General features: G+C 40.3%; 1 protein-coding gene across 3 annotated transcripts in view; it reads right to left on the bottom strand.

Moving 5' to 3' along the window:
- Window positions 1-3,096: 3,096 nt before the first annotated feature.
- Window positions 3,097-23,024, bottom strand: part of ERICH6 (glutamate rich 6) — a 45,795-nt gene continuing 25,867 nt past the window's right edge. For all 3 annotated transcript variants that reach the window (XM_025375633.1, XM_025375635.1, XM_025375634.1), the window contains 5 exons: window positions 21,202-21,347; window positions 17,207-17,292; window positions 12,356-12,511; window positions 10,014-10,242; window positions 3,097-3,367 (listed from right to left, as the gene is read on the bottom strand). In XM_025375633.1, coding sequence (XP_025231418.1) covers window positions 3,104-3,367; window positions 10,014-10,242; window positions 12,356-12,511; window positions 17,207-17,292; window positions 21,202-21,347 — 881 coding nt within the window. In that variant the 3' untranslated portion in view covers window positions 3,097-3,103. The remainder of the gene's footprint in view (window positions 3,368-10,013; window positions 10,243-12,355; window positions 12,512-17,206; window positions 17,293-21,201; window positions 21,348-23,024) is intronic.

Here is a 23,024-nt window from a genome sequence, read left to right as displayed (position 1 = left end):
TGTTACATGTCATTATCATTTAGTAAAGTAAATGACATTCTGGCATTAGACATGAAGCAACATGGTAAAAGACACTGTCCCATTATCCTGCTAATCTCAGCCAATCAAGGCCTTTGGGGCTCAGCACCCCAAAAGTGTTTTTTTTTTAATGATGTACAATAACAGATTTCATTTAGGGCTTTGTTGCGATTTGCCCTTATGTGCAAATTTTTGGTGCTATTCTGATACATTTCAGCTCAATTATTTTAATATCTCACTTGATAGAAACTAAAAGTTTACTCATCGATGAAAAGGAAGAGGCTAAAGGCAAAATGAAAAAAGAAAAAGAGAAAGACTTTAATGTAGATTAAGATGTGAATCTAGGAACCTCTTTTTCACAAAGATAGTGTGGGGAATGGCAAGAGTGAAAATAAAAAATAAAATAAAACAGAATCCTCAGTATTAACAAAATTCCTAGAAAGAAGGCTAACTAAAGGCAGGAAAAGAAAAAAAAGGCAAGTTAATGGATTAATAGCAAGAACCAGGCCCCCTATCTCCCAGTCACTCAGCCTCCCTGGAATACTCTATGCTTCCACTTGCTCCTTTCCTTTCCATTCCCTCTTCTATTTCCTCTGGTAGCTCTTAGCAGGGAAACAATATAATTTGACACTAAGTCGTGAACGGTGGGTAGGCCTAATCCCTCTTGTTCCACACTAGCACCAAATTTGGAATTCAGTGTAAGGGGTGTCCCCTGAAACTACATTTCACCCTCTCCCAAAGAACAAAGAGTTGAGAAGTAAGTCCCAGGAAGTGCAGGAGCTACAGAGTTCTGGCACCCTTCTGTCTTGAGGGTCCTCCACCTCCGACTCTCAACTTTGCTTTCTGTTCTAAAGCAACCCTATCATTGAACTGGCTGAGGTGGTAGGATCACTTGAGCTCAGGAGGTCGAAGCTGCAGTTAGCAGTGAGCCCCTGCACTCCAGACTGGGTGCCACAGCAAATCTCTGTCTCAAAATAATAATAATAATAAAAGGCATTCTTGAGTTATTAGGCTGAGGTGGCTCATCTGTAATTTCAGCACTTTGAGAGGCCATGTTGGGACGATTGCTTGAGCCCAGGAGTTCAAGACTAGCCTGGGCAACACAGTGATATAGGAGTTAAAAAGGAATTACTTAGGCAAATAATGAGGGTAAGGATGTCCTCAGTAAGGTTTTCCTTTTAATGAAAAGCAGCCCCCAAATCATTTTCTTTTCTAACAAAGAGCAGTCTGTAAAATTGAGCTGCAAACATAGACAAGCAAACTGGAAGCCTGCATGGGTGAATACTGGCAGCTGTGCCAATAGGAAAAGGCTACCTGGTACTAGGCATGTTCAAAATGGTGGCTCCATCTTCCCTTCTCTTTGCCAGCCACGTGTACCGTAAGAAGCAGGCAAGCCGGCCCGGTGGCTCACGTCTGTAATTCCAGCACTTTGGGAGACCAAGGCCGGCGGATCACGAGATCAGGAGATGGAGACCACAGTAAAATCCTGTCTCTACCAAAAATACAAAAAATTAGTCGCACGGTGGCGGGCGCCTGTAGCTCCAGCTGCTCAGGAGGCTGAGGCAGGAGAATGGCGTGAACCCGCGAGGCAGAGCTGGTGGTGAGCCGAGATCGCGCCACTGCACTCCAGCCTGGGTGACAGAGTGAGACTCTGTGTCCAAAAAAAAAAAAAAAAAGCAGGCAACTTGGTGCCTGCCAGGCAAAGACATCATTTGCATAATGATTAGGGTGGGGCAGCCAGTTTCCTTGTGTATTATGTAAATGTCACACCTAGTCCAACCAATCTATGGGCCCTATGTAAATCAGACACCGCCTCCTCAATCCTGTCTATAAAATTCCGTGCCAGAAGTCCAATTTGGGCTCCTTTCTCTCTCCCAGGAGACAGCTTTTCTACTTTGTCTTTCTTTTGCCTATTAAACCGCTACTCTTTTGACATGGAGTCTCGCTCTGTCGCTCAGACTGGAGTGCAGTGGCGCGATCTCAGCTCACTGCAACCTCTGCCTCTTGTTCAAGCGATTCTCCTGCCTCAGCCTCCCGAGTAGCTGGGACTATAGGTGTGTGCCACCATGCCCGGTTCATTTTTGTATTTTTAGTAGAGATGGGGTTTCACCATATTGGCCAGGCTGGTCTCAAATTCCTGACCTTGTGATCTGCCCGCCTCGGCCTCCCAAAGTGCTGGGATTACAGGTGTGAGCCACGGGCACCTGGCCTAAACCTCTGCTCTTAAATTCGCTCCTTGTGTCTGTCTGTGTGTTTAATTTTCCTGGCATGAGGCAATGAACCTTGGGTATCACCCCAGAAAATGATGCCGCTTCAACAGTGGGACCCCATCTCCAAAAAAAAAAAAAAAAAAAAAAAAGAATGTAAACCAGTAATGCTCAGAATTTGTTCTAAATTGATAATATAGCATATTTCTTGGTATTTTAGTCATTTTGTACACTTTTTTTGACTCCTACCCGTATTAGTCGAGGGGTCTCTAGAGGGACAGAACTACTAGCATAGATGTATATATGAAGGTGAGTTTATTAAAGAGTATTGACTTACACCATCACAAGGTGAAGTTCCAAACTAGGCCTTCTGCAAGCTGAGGAGCAAGGAAGAGAGTCTGACTCCCCAAATCTCAAAAGTAGGGAAGCCAACAGTGCAGCCTTCAGTCCGTGGCCAAAGGCCCAAGAGCCCCTGGCAAACCACTGGTGTAAGTCCAAGAGTCCAAAAGCTGAGGAACTTGGAGTCTGATGTTCGAGGTCAGAAGCATCCAGAACAGGAGAAAGCTGAAAGCTGGAAGACTCGGCAAGTCTGCTCGTTCCACCTTCTTCTGCCTGCTTTATCCTAGCTGTGCTGGCAGCTGATTAGATGGTGCCCACACAGATTGAGGGTGGGTCTGCCTCTCCCAGTCCACTGACGCAAATGTTAATCTCCTTTGGCAACACCCACACAGACACACCCAGGAACAATACTTTGCATCCTTCAATCCAATCAAGCTGACCCTTGATTGATATTAGCCATCACACTCCCGATCCTTCACCCAAATAAACCTCAACGAAAAAAACCTCAACAAAACAAATGAAAGCACCATCATTCTTAGTTAAATTTCTTCATTTATTATATTTCTTATTGTCTTCATTGTATCTTGCTTTATACCAGAACTGTGACAGAGGGCAATTAGTTTTAGAGCAAGTGAAGAAAGGTAGGAAGGTTGCTTTAATTTTTCCCAAACCTGGCTTGAGGGAAAATTCACACATCCTTCAAGTTTATGAAACAGGCAACGGATCTTTATTAAACTGGCCAGCAGAAGAAGGTCATCTCCACTCACGTATCGGAGGACTGGAATCTCCTCAGGGTTTGGTAGCTTTTCAGCAAAGAGAAAGAGAAGGAAACTCAGAGTCCAGCAGTGAAACTGGGGAGGTGGGAGGAGCTGAGTCATGGCACTTATGTGGGGTTGGATTCCCTGATGACGGTCCACTCTAATTCATCCGTAAGCAGGGGCGGTGGTGTTATTCTAATCTGAGTGAGGAAAGAGTTGAAACGCTGTGGAGACTTGAGAGACCAAATGAAATATGGATACCTTCAAAAGCTTATAATTTATTCATGTAGTTTAACCAGCACCTACTGAGGGGATCACAAAGATGCCTCAGACACAGTCCCTTGCCTGGAAAGTGCCCAGTGGGGGAGGTAGGGTGAGTGCTGGTCTGAAGGCTGGGTGTTCACTGGGAAGGCACTGAGAAGAGCAGTTTTCCTCAGAGAGGGTAGGACTGGGAAAAACGAAAACTCCCTTTCCTGCTCCTAAATGTGCCCCAACCTCCAGGAGGCCATTCCAAATTAGCCTCTCCATTACTCTTCTTTGGCCTCTGCTCTCCCTACTCCCTCACAGCTTTTGACGATTCAAGGTGGGTGTTGTCTTCCTGCAGCTGCAGAAACTGAATGGATTTGCCAGGACAGTCTTGCCTGAGGTGTTTTCAGTCTGTAGCTTCAAGGCCAGCCTAGGAGGGGCATTTAGCCTCTCTGGGGCAGGTTAAATGCAAGCAGAACTACTACCCTCTGCAAGCTGAGTGACCACTTACCTGCAAAAGATGATACTTACAGTATCATTTCTGTATTTCACTCTTCCTTCCATAGAAAGGAAGAAATGGAGGATGGAAAACATATGAGATGGACAAACAACAAAGAATAGGTCAGAATCTTTTACCCCAAATATCATACAACGACAGAAAACTTTTTTACAGATTAAGTCAACGATGGCTCTAATAAGAAAGATTTCTTTTTTCCCCCTTTGTTTCCAGCGGGGTTGGAATAAGAACAATTTCATTGGCAGGATAATTTTAAGGAATTCCTGAAAATCAAAAAGCGATGAGACCATGTGTGTATAGAGAGAAATGACCACATGAAACCACTAAGCAAAAACACATATACTCTGAGCTCAAACGCAACAGAAATGGGAAGCAGGAGGGGCTCTGAGGTAAACGTTAGGCTGATCAATTGGGAGGTGGGCCCCTCACCTTTTCCTTTATGTTGAGTACTGGTGCCCACGGGCTGAGGCTGGCAGCGGGCACTAGCGCTAGCTTTCTACCCCTTAGCAGCACAAATTGTCTCCACAATTATCTGAAGCAAACTTTAGTAAGCAGAACAGGGAAACAGGAATTCTCAAATCCAAATTGAACGCACGACTGAGAATCACCTAATATTTGACGCCACTAAAGAGAGGCACCAGATTTACCTATCAGCTTATACTCAAGGAAATATACCAACTTATACTCAAGGAAAAAGAATTAGGAGATAGAGAAAGACTTTAGGAAATTTATCCATATTTAAATGGTCAATATTTTCTTAGGGACTTGAGAGAATATTGTTAAGGACGAAAAACAACTAGAGGATTTGGAAATTAATTTTATGCATATTATAAAAGATACGTTAATTTTACACTAACCATTGAAATATAGTGTATTAAAAGACTGAGTCTGTTAGCTAGGCATGGTGGTGCATGCCTGTAGTCCTAGCTACTTGGGAGGCTGAGGCAGTATGACGGCTTGAACCCAGGAGTTTGCAGTTACAGTGAGCTATGGTCACACCACTACACTCCAGCCTGGGTGACAGAGCAAAACTCTGTCTCTAAAAACAAACAAACAAAAAACCCACTGAGTCTATTAGGTTGAGGAAAGCAACAAAATCCAACTATATTTGATTTGCAAGAGAACATGTAACTCAAAACTACATGACAAAGGTTGAAAATCAAAGGATGAAAAAATATCAGACAAATGCTAACAAAGAGAAAGTAAGTGTAAGAATTTAACATCAGATGGAACAGCACTTAAGGTAAAGGCCACTAAAAGGGAAATTAGGAATAACATATGTTGATAATATTACTACCTTTATTGTCAAAATAAAAACAAAACTCTCACTAATACACTAGGGCACAAAACGGGAACAGCTGAAGAGCGAACGAGTGAGGAGAAAGAATGAGCTAGCCTGGGTGAAAGGTACAACTCACAAAGAAGAGAGTCAGCGTCTTTAATTTCCTGATCGCAGAGCTTCAAAATATATACAGCAAAAGCTGATTGAAACACTAAGAACAAAGAAGAAATTCACAATCATTTTGGGAAACTTTCATACATTTCTCAGAAGTAAACCCAATGACATAAAAATAAAAGGATAGAGAGGGAGGTGTGACTAGAACAACTAGACATAGAATTTTGTACCAATAAACTATACAACATTTTGGTTAAATATACATGGAGCACTTATATAAAAATTATGCAACCAACCACTAAGAAAATATCAATACATTCTAAACAAGAAGAAAAAAACTGCAGGTCATATTTCCTGACCATTTTGAAAGGAACAAGAAAGGGGTAAATCTTTTTATCTATTTGAAAATTCAGTGACTACTGCATTGAAGTCAAAATAGGTATTCTAAATTATTTAGAAGTGAAAGAAAATGACAGCACTATATATTAAAACTTGTGGCAAATGACCAAAGAGGCACTCAGAGTGCTAGGGAGAAGGTGGGGGTAGGTGAGGCTGGTTTTGATAGATTGCTCAGGAAAGGACTCTGTGCAGAAACCTGAAGGAAGTGAGGGAACAGCCACATGCTAAATGGGGGGGAAAACATTTTAGGTTGAGGGGATAGCAAATGCAAAGACCCTGTGACAGGAACATGCCTGGTATTTTCAAGGAATAGCAAAAAGGCCAGGATGGCTGGAGTAGTGAATGAGATAAGGTAATAGAGAGAGACTATTCGAAGACAGAGGTCCAGATTGTGTAGAGTATTGCAAGCCTTTATAGGGCCTTGGGTTTCACTCAAGTAAAATTAGAAGTCCCTGGATAGTTCTGACCAGACTTATGTTTTCAAAGTATCATTCCAAGTATTGTGTTAGAATGAACTTTGGGAAGACCAGAAGCAGGGAGACTTATTAGGAGGCTATTGCAATAATCAAGCAAGAGATGGATCAGGTAAAGAGGCAGACAAGAATGATAGCACTGGAAAATGTGAGAAGTGTGAGATTCTGGAGGTATTTTGGAGGCAGAGTTTACAGATGAGTTGGTATGGGACTGTGAAACAGAGCATTTAGAGTTGTGAAACTACTCCCGAGTTTTTGTCCTGAACAAGTGAAAGAATGTAGTTGCCATTTTCTGAGATGGAGAGGACTGAGGTTGGATCATGTGTTGAAATCAAATTCCGCTGTGTTGAGTTTTTTCTTTTCTTCCTAACAGGGTCTTGCTCTGTCACCCAGGCTGGAGTGCAGTGGCACAATCACGGCTCATACAGCCTTGAACCCCCTGTCCCCCACCCCGCCAACTGTGGGCTCAAGCTGTCCTTTCACCTTAGCCTCCTAAATAGCTGGGACCACAGGCATGCGCCACCATGTCTGGAGAATTTAAAAAACAACTTTCATAGAGATCGGGTCTCATTGTGTTGCCCAAGCTGGTCTCATACTCCTGGGCTCAAGTAATGCTCCCGTCACGGCCTCCTACAGTGCTGGGATTACAGGTATGAGCCACCATGCCTGGCCTGTGTTAAGTTTTTAATGCCCTCTTAGAAATCCACATGGGTATGTTGAATTGGAATCAGAGACTTGCAAGTCTCGAGTTCATATGAGATCTACCTGAAGATACAAATTAAAGGGCTATCAGCATGCAGATGATATTTAAGGAAGTGAGACTCAATGAGATAATCTGAGGAGTGAGTATAGAGAAGAGACAACCCAAGGACAGCTCTGGGTTCCTCCAATATTTAGAAAAAGGGGAGATGAACAGTAATCAGGCCAGAAAAATGAGAAGAAACAGCTTGTGAGGTACAAGCAAAATCAGGGAAGAATAGTCTTGGAAGCAAGGGAAGAAATGATTCCAGGAAGAAGAGATCACCAGTGTTTACTGCCACTGAGAAATCATTAAAGTTCATATAAATTTAATATCTATATTAAATTCAATATTCTTCAAAATGTAGACACAAAAAAATCGTCAATACTTATTAAGTGGGAAACAAAAACAAACAGGAACCCCCTCCAACAATACAATATGTACATCATCTAGATTTTATGTTTTAAAAAAGATGTATAAAATAGGCTGGGTGTGGTGGCTCACGCCTATAATCTCGGCACTTTGGGAGGCCCAGGTGGGCAGATCACCTGAGGTCAGGAGTTCGAGACCAGCTTGGCCAACATGGTGAAACCCTGCCTTCACTAAAAATACAAAATTAGCTGAGTGTGGTGGTGTGCGCCTGTAGCCCCAGCTACTCAGGAGGCTGAGGTACTAGAATCGCTTGAACCTGGGAGGTGGAGATTGCAGTGAGCCAAGATCATGCCACTGCACTCCAGTCTGGGAAACAGAGCGAGACTTCATCTGAAAAAAAAAAAAAAGATGTATAAAATAATTTATAAATACATAGTAAGGAGGAAGGTACACACTAAATTTTGGGTGGTGATTACTTTGGGGAAGAGAGTTAGAATAGAAGAAGAAATGAATGGAATTCTCATTTTTTAAAAAAATTATGTTTATTTCTGTATTGTTTAAATCTTTAAATATAAAAATATATTCACAAGTCACTTGTAATTAAAAAAAAAAAAAAACCTAAAGGGTGATTGTGAGAACAATGAGAAAAGTAAAAAACTTCAATAATGAACTCTTCCTTTTGCATCAAAATGATTCTTTTTTGATAAAAATTAATTTCTAAGTGGGGAGAGGAAGGGAGGTGGGGGAGTGGGGGAAGGAAGTAGGGGGAGAAAGAGAGGGGAGAAAGAAGTATCTTTATATTTTGGGTAAAAATGTATTTACTATGGATGTAATGTAACAAAAGGAGGCGATACTGAAGATTTCTAACCAAGAAAGAAGTTTGTCTGGAGCCTAAAAATTTGACTACGGTTTCCAGACTCACTGAAAGTAACTGGAATAATGCTTAGCACATTGTAGACCCTCGCTCTGTGTTGCCTGAATCTGCAATCTCCCCTTTGTTTGGTGGTCATGAGATATTCCTTCCTGTGTTGAATATTGAGATTCTATTTCCACATACTTAAAAGTTGAAGGCACCTTTGAAGTTTGGAGTTATGTGTTCCTTTAAAAATCAATGAAACAGGCCTTGCGCGGTGGCGTGCCTGTATTCCCAGCTACTTGGGAGACTGAGACAGAAGAATTGTTTGAACCCGGGAGGTGGATGTTGCAGTGAGCCAAGATCCCACCACTGCACTCCAGCCTGGTGACAGAGAAAGACTGCATCTCAAAAAAAAAAAAATCGATGAAATGGGCCGGGCGTGGCAGCTCATGCCTGTAATCCCTGCACTTTCAGAGGTTAAGGCAGGCGGATTACCTGAGGTCAGGAGTTCGAGATCAGCCTGGCCAACATGGTGAAACCCCGTCTCTACTAAAAATACAAAAATTAGCCAGGCGTGGTGGCAGGCGCCTGTAGTCCCAGCTACTCAGGAGGGTGAGGCAGAAAGAATTGCTTGAACCCAGGAGGCAGGGGTTGCAGTGAGCCAAGATCACGCCACTGCACTCCAGCCTGGAAGACAGAGTGAGGCTCCATTTCAAAAAAAAAAAAAAAAAAAAGAAAAGAAAAAGAAAAAAAAAATCAATGGAACAAAGGTCCTTGAAGTTTAAAGGACCTGTTCGAAGTCACACACTATATGTGTTATTTATGTATATAGCTATACATCCGTCTCTATTTGTATCCATCTCTCCATCTATATTATTTTATTTAGTGCCAAGTACCACCCTTAGTACTTTGCATTCTCGTCAAATCTTCACAGCAATCTGTAAGGTCGGCATCACGATTCCATTTTATGGATAAGGAACTGAAGTTCAAGTTCACTCAGTCAAGTGGCAGAGCTAACGTTTGAAACTACAGAGAATCTGCAACCTGAATTCCATGTTCTTAACCATCATGCATTATTGCCGGTCACTGAGAATGTACTCAGGACTGTGCCCTGGGAGAGGCACTGGAGTTACAGAAGTCAATCAGATAGAGATTCTTCCTTTCAGGAGATTGCCATCCAGTAGGAAAGGCAGCACTGTTCAGCAAGCACGGGGATGGAGGTAAGTACACAGAAAACCCATAGAAGGATGTGGTTGAGGCTGACTGGGTGAAGGACTTGGAGGTCTGGGAAGTGTCTCCAAGGAAACGGGGCGTATGATTGGTCTTGAACGTGATTCAAACTCAGGTCTCCTGACGCAGCCCAAGGCTTTCTACCATGGCAGGGAGAAAAACAAACACAACATGAAATCTTTAAACAAAACCCTCAAAGCAGCACTACTCAGGCACAGAGCAAACATGCAATAAGTGTTACTTGGATCTGAGTCTGAACTTAAAGGAGTTTCAGAGTAAGAAACAATAAAGCTGCCTCAATTCCATATGAAGCTTTCGCTACATGTTTTTCTATTGAATTCCAAAATCCTAGTGGACAGTAGATCATGCACTAGTGTAATCTATCAGTAATAATACTAACAAAAGTTATTTTACTCTTATTATTATTCTAAATGCTTTAAACTGTTTTTTAAAATGTACCTACCTTCACTTTGGTTCCAACACTGATTCTTGCCTGTTGACCCATTGCTAGAAAAGTTATAGAAATCTTGTCTTGTTCTAAGATGCGGACTCCAATATAACGGTTCAAAGCCAGAAAGACAGGTTTAAATGAAACAAAGGGTGATGAAGTGATGGAATTTGACCAATTCCAAGCCCTTATTCTGTTGCCGGCTTGATCTGAATATTGACCTCCCAATATATTGATGTATACCCTGGGCAGGAAGGAAATGTAAAAATCATAAACAGCAACACTGTAATAAAATACTGGAATTATCCCTGTTACTTGCTAGCCAAGGGGACTAACAGTTTATGCCAGCAATTAGCATGAGTGGTGGAAACTTCAGGTCATCTTAGGAGTGATAATACTATGACTAAATTCTACACTAATTTGAAGTACTGTATCCCATTTGAGTTCATACTGATAAACTAAAATGGGCCCAAAGGATCAACCTGGGATGAAGGAGTCTGGAAGGATGAAGAGGGAGCAGGGAAGGTTTAGTCTGGAGAAAATAAGATACAGAAGAGTAGATTAATCCTGAAAGAGGAGGAAAGACCAATGCTTAGATTTTCACCACACCAAAATAAAGACTTGTGGCTGTAAATTCTGGGGAAGACTGTGTCGACCTCAGTACAAGAGAGCTGTTTTCTGGCAATGCCCAGTGAGGAGCTAGGAGTCCTTCCACGAGTCCTGCCATCATGGCTGAGTGTGGCGGCAGAGGCTCAGGGAACAGCTCTGTGATCACTGCAGTGGAGAAGAGGTCTGTGACAGAGCAAAGGTGGACACCTTAGACCCACTAGGCGACCCTATCTCTTCAGACCATGAATGCCTTACATTTTACAACATCACTTTTAGCCCCTCACCATCTGAGATCTGGCAGTACTAATTGCTGTGCCATTCTATTCAGTTATCTCCTTCTCATACCCTCTTACCATCCCCACCTTGAGAAGAGAGAACAGATATAGTTCTGGGTACTCAGAAAGTTGGCTTAATTTGAGAATGAATTATTTTTTTAAAACTAGATGACTTGGCCATGGGGACCCCTAGCTAACATCTCGTGTCCCCAGTATTGATCAGTGGTAGTAATCTAATAACAAAAGCACAAATGAGAAACCGAGGTGATTATCTTATTGTGTCTGGGAAGGGAAGATTTAGTTTTTTCTTGAAATCTGGGTGAAAATAATTATCTAGCTAAAATTTTCAGGATAAGTTAGTCCCTTGTTTATTTAGTAAGCATTCTTTGAGTCTACACTATGTACAGATATGCTGCTATGTAGTAGCAAAGATTCAGGATGTGCCCTGAAGGAATGTCAGTCCGGTAAGGGAAATGGACTTACTACGCAAGAGGCAGAGATAGGGCTATGAGAGTATCAAGGAGCCATCTCAGGGTGCCTGAGAGTTCAGTTCACGGGGCAATGGCTTCATAAAACCAATCTGGAAGAACCTATGGGTTTCCAGTCTAGAAACCAACGAATATTGGTGACAATATCAATTACCATCAGAGGTAACATAGAATTGCTATAGAATCCTGAAAGATACATAGAAATTTTCCAATATACATTGTGGTAATGAATTGACTACTGCTGTAGACAAAAACCACAAATAGCTCGGTATCCTAACTTTCTCAAGACTAGCAGTATAAACTTCGCCAATTATTGGCAGAAGTTCCTGAGATGAGATTGTTATACCTGTATATAACTTAAAGGAAAAGATCTGTTTCTGAAAAGTTCAAAAAGTTTAAACTGTTTTGAAGTTAGAACCCAAATTTCACTTTGTCAGGCTAAATGAAATAATATGAAGTCACATAATTATACATAGTAGGTTAAATTGGGACCAGGATCTTCATTGCTCTGGATATTTTGTCTGTATGTTATTGTTCTTGCTTGTGGCTATAGGACGCTTACTAGCTAGGAATGTATCTCAAACAATAACAACATAGTGTATCAACTGTCTATTGACAAGTTGTTTACACAGATGAAGCAGAATGGCATAGGCTCTAGAGACTGCCTCAGTTAACATCCTACATCTTTAGAGTTACCATATCATTTATCAAGTTTTTTTCTATGTTGTAATTATATAGTTCATATATTCTTACTACATATAGAAATAATACGATGAGCTTTATTTTTATAGTTGCTTGGGATTTTTCCACTGAGAAGCATATGGAATGGTGTAAACCAAAAATGACCCTGAGTCGAACATTACCATCTAAAGACCACTAACTTAAATAAATCTTCTTAAACCCATTCTTATCATTTAAAAAGAAAAACCAAAATTTCCCAGAACAAAAGCCACAAAATGGCAGCAGCAGGAACCTAGAAGTTTACCAGACATTTCCATTGGGATGATAGCAGGAACTTCTGCCAGAGGAATCCAGCACTGCCAGGATAGCAGGGTTAGTGGGCATATCTTCTTGGACTATACAAGTGAAACCATTTACCTTGTTGGGCACTCGAATGATGGCTAGGTTTCCAGATGGATAGCTGAGATCAGATAAGGTCATATAAATTGTTCTAATGCGCCTTGACTATTCTGGGAACAAATTCAATTTATGAGAGCACTCTGAAATGATAAAGCATTCTGAAAATGGGAGGTACTATATTAATACAAAAAATGTTATGCTTTTTATGTGGATCAGAATATACTGATGGGATGCAAGAATCCTCAACAAAAAACTTGCAAATGAACTGTCACAATATAAAAAGGATTATGCACCATGATGAAGTAGGGTTTACCCCAGATATGCAAGGTTGGTTTAACATCTGAAAATAACTTAATATACCATTTTAATAGAATAAAGAGCAAAAAACACATGGTCATCTCAATGACACAGAAAAAGCATTTGACAAATTTCAACCCTCTTAATAATAAGAAAACTCAATGGATTTCAAATGGAAATGAATATCCTCAACCTGATAAAGAGTATCTACAAAAAGCCCACAGCTGAGCTGGGCATGGTTGCTCATGCCTGTAATTCCAGCACTTAGGGAGGCCAAGGCAGGAGGATTGTTGAAGCCCAGGAGTTTGAGACCAGCCTGGGCAATATAGTAAGATCCTGTCTCTACAAAACAATTTTTTTTCATCTTTAGAATTTTTATTTTTTTTAATTAAAAAAACCCCACAATTAAAACCATACTTAATGGTGAAAGACTTAGAGCTTTCTTTGTAAGATCAGAAACTAAACAAAAATGTCTACTGTTACTACTTCTATTCAACATTGCACTATAAATAGATGTTCTGGCCGGACGCAGTGGCTCACACCTGTAATCCCAGCACTTTGGGAGGAGGAGGAGGGTAGATCACAAGGTCAGGAGATTGAGATCATCCTGGTCAACACGGTGAAACCCCATCTCTATCAAAATTACAAAATTAGCCAGGCATGGTGGTGTGTGCCTATAGTCCCAGCTATTCAGGAGGCTGAGGCAGGAGAATTGCTTGAACCTGGGAGGTGGAGGTTGCAGTAAGCCAAGATTGTGCCACTGCACTCCAGCCTGGGCGAGAGAGCAAGACTCCATCTCAAAAAAAAAAAAAAAGATGTTCTAGCCATGGAAGTTTGGGGGGAAAAAAAAGGAAATGAAAAGTATCCAGATTGGAAAGGGAAGTAAAACTGTACCTATTAGCAGATGACACGTTCTTGTATATAGAAAATCCTAAGGAATTCATAAGATAATGTATTAAAACCAGTAAATGAGTTCAGCAGGGTTGTAAGCTACAAGATCAATATACAAAAACAAATTGTATTTCTATACACTAGCAGTGGATACTCTAAAAATGAGATTAAGAAAGCAGTTCTATTTTCAATAGCATCAAAAGTAATAAAATATACTGAAGATAATTCACTAACTGTTAATACTCATTTCCATATCCAGGCTGATTAGAAGTCCAGAAATAAACACAAGATTGATTCTAAATCATTTTGCAGATCAGTCACAGCCTTCAAGAAAGCTAAGAGGAATAAAGTCAGGGCATTAAATGATTAATAATAAAAGTTTGAAAGCCCTATATTTTTATATGATTTTTATATGGTTTTTATACAGACACAGCCTGTAGTCCCAGCTGCTTGGGAGACTGAGGTGGGAGGGTCACTTGAGCCCAGGAGTTTGAGGCCAGCCTAGGCAACATAGCAGGGCTCTGTCTCTAAAAACTTTAAAAAAATTTTTAGGCCAGGTAAGTTATTTAAAATTTATTGATGTAATTAAAACAAAACCTACACACTCTCATAGCATCTAAGGAACTAAAACTTCATTATGCTTCCTATGCTGTGAAAGTCATTTTTCTGGCTTATTATTGGGGTTTAATTAAACACTTCGGGAACGATAACTAAAAATGACTTTCTTCTACAAGGGGAGGCTCTCAGTTCATGAAAAGGCCGCCTCATTTTTTTGCTTTTTGTTTTTACTTTCCTCAGATATTATGAGGATCTGAACAGCTCAGAAAGTGTAAATATTAAATGAATGACCTGGCCATCAGGCAGAAAGTCCAAGCGATCAATAACTTGGTGTTCTATGAAATAGATACTGAATTTTGGTATTAAAAATTTTCTGCTGCTCATGGGTGTGTAAACTAGTATACATTTTCTGGGATGGAGGGATGGCAAAATCTATCAAAGCTTTAAAATGTCGAAATTATTCATCTAGAATTTCTACCCCTATATGTTTGTTTGTTTATATATTTATTTATTTATTTAATTTTTTGAGATAGGGTCTTGCTCTGTTGCCCAGGTTGGAGTGCAGTGGCACGATCACAGCTCACTGCAGCCTCAACCTCTCTGGCTCAGACAATCCTCCCACCTCAGCCTTCCAGGTAGCTGGAACTACAGGTGCGCACCATGACACCTGGCTCATTTTTGTATTGGTTTTGTAGACACAGGCTTTCCCATGTTGCCCAGGCTGATCTCAAACTGCTGAGCTCAAGCGATCTGCCCACTGTGGCCTCTCAAAGGGCTGAGATTATAGGCATGGGTCACCATGCCCAGCCTCAACCCCTAGGTATATAATTCAAGAAAGTAAGTGGTGACTATGCCACAAAGTATGCACAAAGCTGTTTATTTAGCTGTTGTGTATAATAGCAAAAATTGTGAAACCACCTTTGTTCAGTAATAGCGGATAGGTTAAATGAATTATAGTACATCTATATAATAAAGTACTATGTGGTTATAAAATGGTATTGCTACCTGTTTTTTGGGGGAAAACGGTGTTGTATCTTTATATTTATTGCATTATCATATATTTATAACATTATTGTATAATTTCATTATGTAAAGGAGTCAGTTAGAAAATATGAATAAACAGTTAAAGAATCAATTTATATATATACATGCTCATAGATAGAGAAAATATTTTTAAAAACCCCATGGGCCAGGTGTGGTGGCTCATGCCTGTAATCCCAGCACTTTTGGAGGCCGAGGCGAGCAGATCACCTGAAGTCAAGAGTTCAAGACCAGCCTGGGGAACATAGTGAAACCCTGTCTCTACTAAAAATATAAGTTAGCTGGGCATGGCAGCATGTGCCTGTAATCCCAGCTACTTGGGAGGCTGAAGCAGGAAAATTGCTTGAACCTAGGAGGTGAAGGTTGCAGTGAGCCAAGATCCCACTACTGCACTATAGCCTGGGTGAGACTATGTCTCAAAAAACACACAAACAAAAACCACATATTTTTATGTTTATTCATTTATTTTTCTCTTTTTTTTTTTTTAACTGCTCTTTGCAGAGCAGAGCTACCCCATAGGAAGTGCATTCAGAATAGCTAAAAAAAAAAAAAAAAAAAGGAAAAAACAAAAACCATTTATTTTTAAATGCTGGCTAGACACAGTGGCTCACACCTGCAATCCCAGCCATTTAGGAGACTGAGGCGGGAGGATTGCTTGCACCCAGGAGTTCAAGACCAGCCTGGGCAACATAGAGAGATCCCCATCTCTACCAAAAATTAAAAAAATTAGCCAGGTGTAGTGGTGCATGTCTGCGGTCACAGCTACTTAGGATGCTGAGGTGGGGGGACTGCTTGAGCCCAGGAGGTTGAGGTTGCAGAGGGTCATAATTGTGTCACTGCACTCTAACCTGGGCCTTACAGTGAGATCCTGTCTTAAAAAAACAATAGTAATAAAATGCTATCAGCTTTTCTCTAGGTGGTAGAATTTGAGGGTAGTATTTCCCTTCCTTCCTTTCTTCATTTTCTTCCTTCCTTCCTTTCTTCCTTCCTTCCTTCATTTCCTTCCTTCCTTATTTCCTTCCTTCCTTCCTTATTTCCTTCCTTTCTTATTTCCTTCCTTCCTTATTTCCTTCCTTCCTTCCTTCCTTCCTTCCTTCCTTCCTTCCTTCCTTCCTTCCTTCCTTCCTTCCTTCCTTCATTCCTTCCTTCCTTCTTTCCTCCCTCCCTCCCTCTTTCTCTTTCTCTCTCTTTCTCTCTTTCCTCTCTCTTTCTGTCTTTCTTTCTTGGTCTTGCTCTGTCATTTAGGCTGGAGTGCAGTGGCATGATCATGGCTCACTGCAGCCTTGACATCCCGGGCTCAAGCAATCCTTTCACCTCAGCCTCCTGAGTAGCCGGGACTTCAGGTGTATACCACCACATGTGGCTAATTTTCTTATTTTTTGTAGAGATGGGAACTCACTATGCTGCTTAGGCTGATTTCAAACTCCTGGGCTCAAGTAACCCTCCTGCCTCAGCCTCCCAAAGTGCTGGGATTATAAGCATAAGCCACCATGCTCAGCCAATATAGTTTCTTTATAGTTTCCTTTTATCTTTCTATTTATTTGTCTTTTTAATTAAAATTTCTATTTTTCAATTACGCTGGATCTTTATCTTTTTCTGTGTTTTTGTTTTTGTTTTTCTGAGACAGGGTCCCACTTTATTGCCCATGTTGGAGTGCAGTGGCACAATCTCAGTTCACTGCAGGCTCTACCTCCTGAGGCCAGGTGATCCTCCTACTTCAGTCTCCTGAGTAGCTGAGACTACAGGCATGTGCCACCACACTCAGCTAACATTTTGTGGAGATGGAGTTTTGCCATGTTGCCCAGGCTGGTCTCAACCTCCTGAGCTCGAGTGATCTGCCTGCCTCAGCCTCCCACAGTGCTGGCATTACAGGTGTGAGCCGCTGCGCCCGGCCATGTATTTCCTTCCTTTACCTTTCTCTTTTTTGAAGTAATAAAGCTAATAAAAATAACTTGTTGAAAGAGGATACAATATTTGTGTTGTCCCATCTGGAAATGAAGTTAGAAACTTGCTCCCATGTTTGTAATGCTTCTCCAAGAGCTCATTCCTGACAACCTGTACACCACAGAAAAGAAAAGACACTTAATTATTTCAGACATAAAGTCGCAAGTACGACAACAATGGACATCAGCTGGTTACTAGACAGTCATACAAACCATTTGTTAATTTAAATTTTGGCCCTGCTTCAACAACAGGAGACAACCCTTAGCAATTATTAACAGATTGTCCCTAACCCTTGCAAGTATAACTTGATAAAAATCCTTCTGGTAGAAATCTGACATTACATATTGATTTTAATTTTTTTTTAAAATAAATGTCACTACAAGAACAAAAGCAGATAAAAACCAGCCCCTGCACAATGTGCAGTGCCACTGCTATCATAAATCAGATATTCATGTATGCATGAGTCTGTTTCTGGACTCTATTATGCATATGGATTTCCTTGTTTATCCTGCCCCAATACTATACTGCCTTAATTACTATATCTTGTAATAGATCTTAATAGCTGGTAGAACACATCCTCCTCTCCTCAGCCTCTTCTTCTTCAAGAGTGTTGTGGTTACTCTAGGTTCTTTATATTTCCACATACATTTTAGAATCAACTTGTCAAGACTTCCCTTCCCCCAATACACACACATAGGCAATCTTGTTAGAATCTGAGATTATATTGGATCTATAGATCACTCTGGAAAGAATGATCAAAGAGTGTCATCTCTAAAAAGGAAGAGGTAGGCTAGAATATCTCATTATGAATATGGTTTTCTTTATTTCTCCTTTTGCTTCTGTGAAATTTTGCTTCATATATTTTTGAGGCTGTGCTAATATGGACAATATATTTTGTAATGCTATATCTTACTGGTGGATTGAAATTTTGTCAATTAAAAAGTGATCATCTTTATCTTTATCTTATAAAGTGATCCTCTTATCTTTACCTTACACTTTCTTTTTTGTTTTGAGACAGAGTCTTGCTCTGTTGCCCAGGCTGGTGTGCAGTGGTAAGATCTCGACTCACTGCAACCTCCACCTCCTGGGTTCAAGTGATTTTCCTGCCTCAGCCTCCTAAGTAGCTGGGATTACAGGAATGTGCCACCATGCCTGGCTAATCTTTGTATTTTTAGTAGAGATGGGGTTTCACCATGTTGGCCAGGCTAGTCTCAAACTCCCTACCTCAGGTGGTCTGCCTGCTTTGGTCTCCTAGAGAGCTGGGATTACAGGTGTGAGCCACTGCACCTGACCTATCTTACACTTTCTTGAAATACATTTTAACTGGGTATAGAATTCTAGATTGCCATTGTTTTCTTTCACCACACTGAAGACATTCCATTGTCTTTGAGCCTCTATTGTTGCTGTTGGGAGGTTATCTGCCAGTCTGTTTTCTTTTAAATGTAACCTGAACTTTTTTTCCTCTGTTACTTCTAAGAATTCTTTCTTTCCTTTTTTTTTTTTTTTTTTGTTTTCGGTCTTTAGTTTTCTGCAGTTTCACTATAATATGTCTAGAATTTTTTTTTCTCATACTGCTTGAGATCACTGGGATTCTTAAACCTGTCAATGGGTCTCTTTTATCAGTTTTGAAAAATTATCATCCATTATCTTTAAAATATTAGCTTTGCCTGATTATCTTTTTTCCTCTCTTTCTGGGATTTTGAATAAATGCATGTTAGACTTCTCATTTTATTTTTGTACCATACACTCTGTCTTGTGTTTGTTGCCTTTTTTTTTAATCCCCATAATGAATTTTGATATTTTTTCTTTTCAACCTTTCTTCCTGGGCATTGGTTCTTTCTTTAGTGGAGTCTAACCTGCTTTCAGCTCTCATCTTTCAAGTTTTTAATTTCGATTGTTGTATTTTTCATTTCAGTTGTTGCAGTTTTCATTTTCATTTCAGTTCATTTTTTTCCATTTCAAATTTGCTACATCAGTTTATAGTTTTCTCTTCCCTTCATATATCTTCAAGCTGATCTCTTATTTTCATGATCACAGTTAGACTTCCTCATTTTCCAAAGTCTTTTCAGGTCTCTTCTTATTGATTATTATTCCTCTGGATTTTTAGTTGTATTGTTAAGTTTTCTTGTGTTCTTGGTTATTTTTCACTGTATGCTGGTAACTGAACTTGAAAAATAATTTGTAGGTGTGATTTGAAGGTTGAATTAGTGACCTTCCTCCAAAGATAGTTTGGATTTACTTCTGCCAGGCACCTGGGTTTACTGACACCCCTTACATTCTTTTTGTTTGTTTGTTTTGAGATGGGTCTTGCTCTGTCACCCAGGCTGGAATGCATGATCATAGCTCACTGCTGTCTCAAACTCCTCAGCTCAGGTGATTCTCCTGCCTCAACCTCCCAAGTAGGTGGGCCTACAGGCATGTGCTGCCATGCCCAGCTAATTAATTAAAAAATTTTTTTTTTTTTTTTTTTTTTTTTTTGAGATGGAGTCCTGCTCCGTTGCCCAGGCTGGAGTGCAATGGTGCGATCTCGGCTCAGTGCAACCTCTGCCTCCCAGGTTTAAGCAATTCTCTGCTTCAGCCTCCCAAGTAGCTGGGATTACAGGTGCCCACCACCTTGCCCAGCTAATTTTTGTATTTTAGTAGAGATGAAGTTTCACCATGTTGCCCAGGCTGGTCTCGAACTCCTGAGCTCAGGCAGTCCACCCACCTTGGTCTCCCAAAGTGCTAGGATTACAGGCATGAGCCAACACACCCAGCCAAGAAAATTTTTTTAGAGATGGGATTTTGCTATGTTGCTCAGGCTAGTTTCAAACTCCTGGCCTCAAGTGATCCTCCCACCTTAGCCTCCTAAGTAGCTGGGATTACAGGTGCAAGCCAGTTTGCCTGGTTCATCCCTTAAATTCTATGTCTCCCAAGATAAACAAACCAGGTCTCAGTAATTTAATTCTGAGAAGTCTATTCTGAGGGACTATACTTACATAGAAATGTACTTACATACAAGGATATTTAAAGAAATGGCATTTATATAGCAAAAAATTGTTATGAATCAGTATGTCCAAGAACAGAAAAATGGGTTAAACTACATGATAAGTTATATAGCTATTAAAATAATATTAATGTAAGTTATATATTATGATTTTTTTTTTTTTAGACAGGGTCTTGCTCTGTTACCCAGGCTGGAGTGCAGTGGCACAAACTTGGTTCACTGCAACCTCTGCCCCTAGGCTCAAGGGATCCTCCTGCCTCAGCCCCCCAAGTAGCTGGGACTACAGGTGCATGTCAACATGCACAGCTAATTTTTCTATATTTTGTAGAGATGGGGTTTTGTCTTGTTGTCCAGGCTGGTCTTGAACCTCTGGATTCCAGCAATCTGCCTGCTTTGGCTTCCCAAAGTGCTGGGATTAAAGGTGTGAGCCAATGTACCTGGTCTTGGAAAATTTGTTTTTATAATTAAGTTAAAAAAGAGATATAAGTATGTTAACAAAAACCCATGCAAGGAAAACCATCTAGAACAGTGCTAATATAACTTTTGATTACAAGAAAAATGTTCTGTATCATCACTGCAGTACAGTAGCCACTAGTTACATGTAGCTACCTAAGACTTGTGGAATGGCTAGTGTGACTGAGAAATTACATTTTTAATTTAATTTAATTTAAATCTAAATAGCCAAATGTAGTATTGCTACCATATTGGGCAGTGCAAGTCTAGAAAATATTGAAATATTAATGTTTTGGGAGAAGTGATTGAGACTTTTGGTAATTTTCTTCCCTTCCTTTTAATTTTCTAAGGGTTCCAAATGTTCTCTAATATGCAACTCTTACATTTTAAAGTAAAAACGCTTTAACCCAAACATAAGACACTGTTATAAAGTCTAGTAGAAGTTAAAAGGCCAAGTCTGTACCAATTCTTTTTGACAACTAGTTAAATGCATCATGTAGCCAAGCTTCATGAAAGATTATATAATTTTAGGTTAAACAGTTTTTTTTAAATACCAAGTAAAAAAGTTACAAGTTCATTACCTTTCCACATGCTATCCGAGAATCACAACAAATGATGGACATGTTACTGTTTCTCAGTTGAAAATCAAATACAATGTCATCAATTGTCTGTTTTTCTGGAATATCCACAGAAAGTTGATAAGAAATTGTTTTTAAGCGCTTTGAATCTAGTGGGAAAAGAATCACATAGAAATAAATATATGTTTTAAATTTTATAAAGCCTCTTTTCTAAAATGAAATTTCAAACTCCAATATAAATGCACTGATTCAAAAGAAATTTTTATATTCAAATTTTTCATCATCTTTAAAAATTTTATTATTCCCCTTTGTCAAAAAATGAGAACATTCCTTCGTTAAAAGAAGAAAAATGAGACCGAGTGCAGTGGCTCACGCCTGTAATCCCAGAACTTTGGGAGGTTGAGGCGGGTGGATTACTAGAGGTCAGGAGTTTGAGACCAGTCTGGCCAACATGGTGAAACCCCATCTCTACCAAAAATACATACATTAACCAGGTGTGGTGGCGTGTGCCTGTAATCCCAGCTGCTTGTGAGGCTGAGGCAGGAAAATTGCTTGAACCGGGAGGCAGAGGTTGCAGTGAGCCAAGATCGTGCCACTGCACTCCAGCCTGGGTGACAGAGCGAGACTCTGTCTCAAACAAAACAAAAGAAAACAAAACAAAACCAGAAAGAAATTTAAAAAATGACAATTTTCATTAAGTGGAACTTTCTGGCCTTAGTTCTAGTAGAACTGACACTCTAACAGTTGGCTATCAGGAAACTTTATATGAGGGATTTAGTTACAAAAATAAAAAAAAATGTATCCTCTCTAAGTATCTTTTTTTTTTTTTTGGCCGTTCAACTTTTATTTTTATTCATTTTTATTTTATTATTTTAATAGGTTTTTGGGAACAGGTGGTGTTTGGTTACATGAATAAGTTCTTTAGTGGCGATTTCTGAGATTTAGGTGCACTTACCACCTGAGCACTGATGTGAAGTCTTTTAACCCTCACACCCTCCCACCTTTTCCCCCTGAATCCCTAAAGTCCACTGTATCATTCTTATGCCTTTGTGTCCTCATAGCTTAGCTCCCATCTAAGTATCTTTTCAGTAGCTCTAGGTGGTAGAGGAGGAGCCTGATGCCCAGAAAGATTAAGTCATTTGCCCCGAATCAGAGAGCCTGTAAGGAGAAAAGCAAGGAAATAAATCCAGGACTTCTGATTCTAAACGCAGTGTTTCTTCAACTGTACCAGAACTACAGTGATACTAGCGAGCCGACTTCTACAACAACTAATATATGAAGAAAATAAGCCAACTGTTTTTTTTTTTGAGACAGGAGTTTCGCTCTTGTTGCCCAGGCTGGAGTGCAATGGCACAATCCCAGCTCACTGTAACCTCCGTCTCGCAGGTTCAAGTGATTCTCCTGCCTCAGTCTCCTGAGTAGCTGGGATTGCAGGCGCCTGCCACCATGCCAGCTAACTTTTGTATTTTTAGTAGAGATGGGGGTTTCACTATGTTGGTTGGCGAGGCCAGTCTCGAACTCCTGACCTCAGGCGATCCACCTGCCTCGGTCTCCCAAAGTGCTGGGATTACAGGCGTGAGCCACCGCGCCCAGCCAAGTTGACTTATTTTTGACAGATTTTCCATACCCAAGCTTGAAAACAAAATGGAAAGTATGCTTAATAAAATATGAGACAATGAACTTGAAAGCTCTTTGTAGTTATCTGTAAAATGCTCTATAGGTGTTGCTAATTTATTTCAATGAATAATAACAATGAGATGAAGACTGAAAATTCCAAAAACCAGATGGCTGGAAACACTAGCTTTTCTGAGCCATTTTGATGGATG

Source organism: Theropithecus gelada, chromosome 2, assembly GCF_003255815.1.
Source record: "Theropithecus gelada isolate Dixy chromosome 2, Tgel_1.0, whole genome shotgun sequence".
Classification (NCBI taxonomy): Eukaryota; Metazoa; Chordata; class Mammalia; order Primates; family Cercopithecidae; genus Theropithecus; species Theropithecus gelada.
The sequence above is the reverse complement of the archived record's forward strand: the minus strand, read 5'-3'. Positions and strand labels throughout refer to the sequence as shown.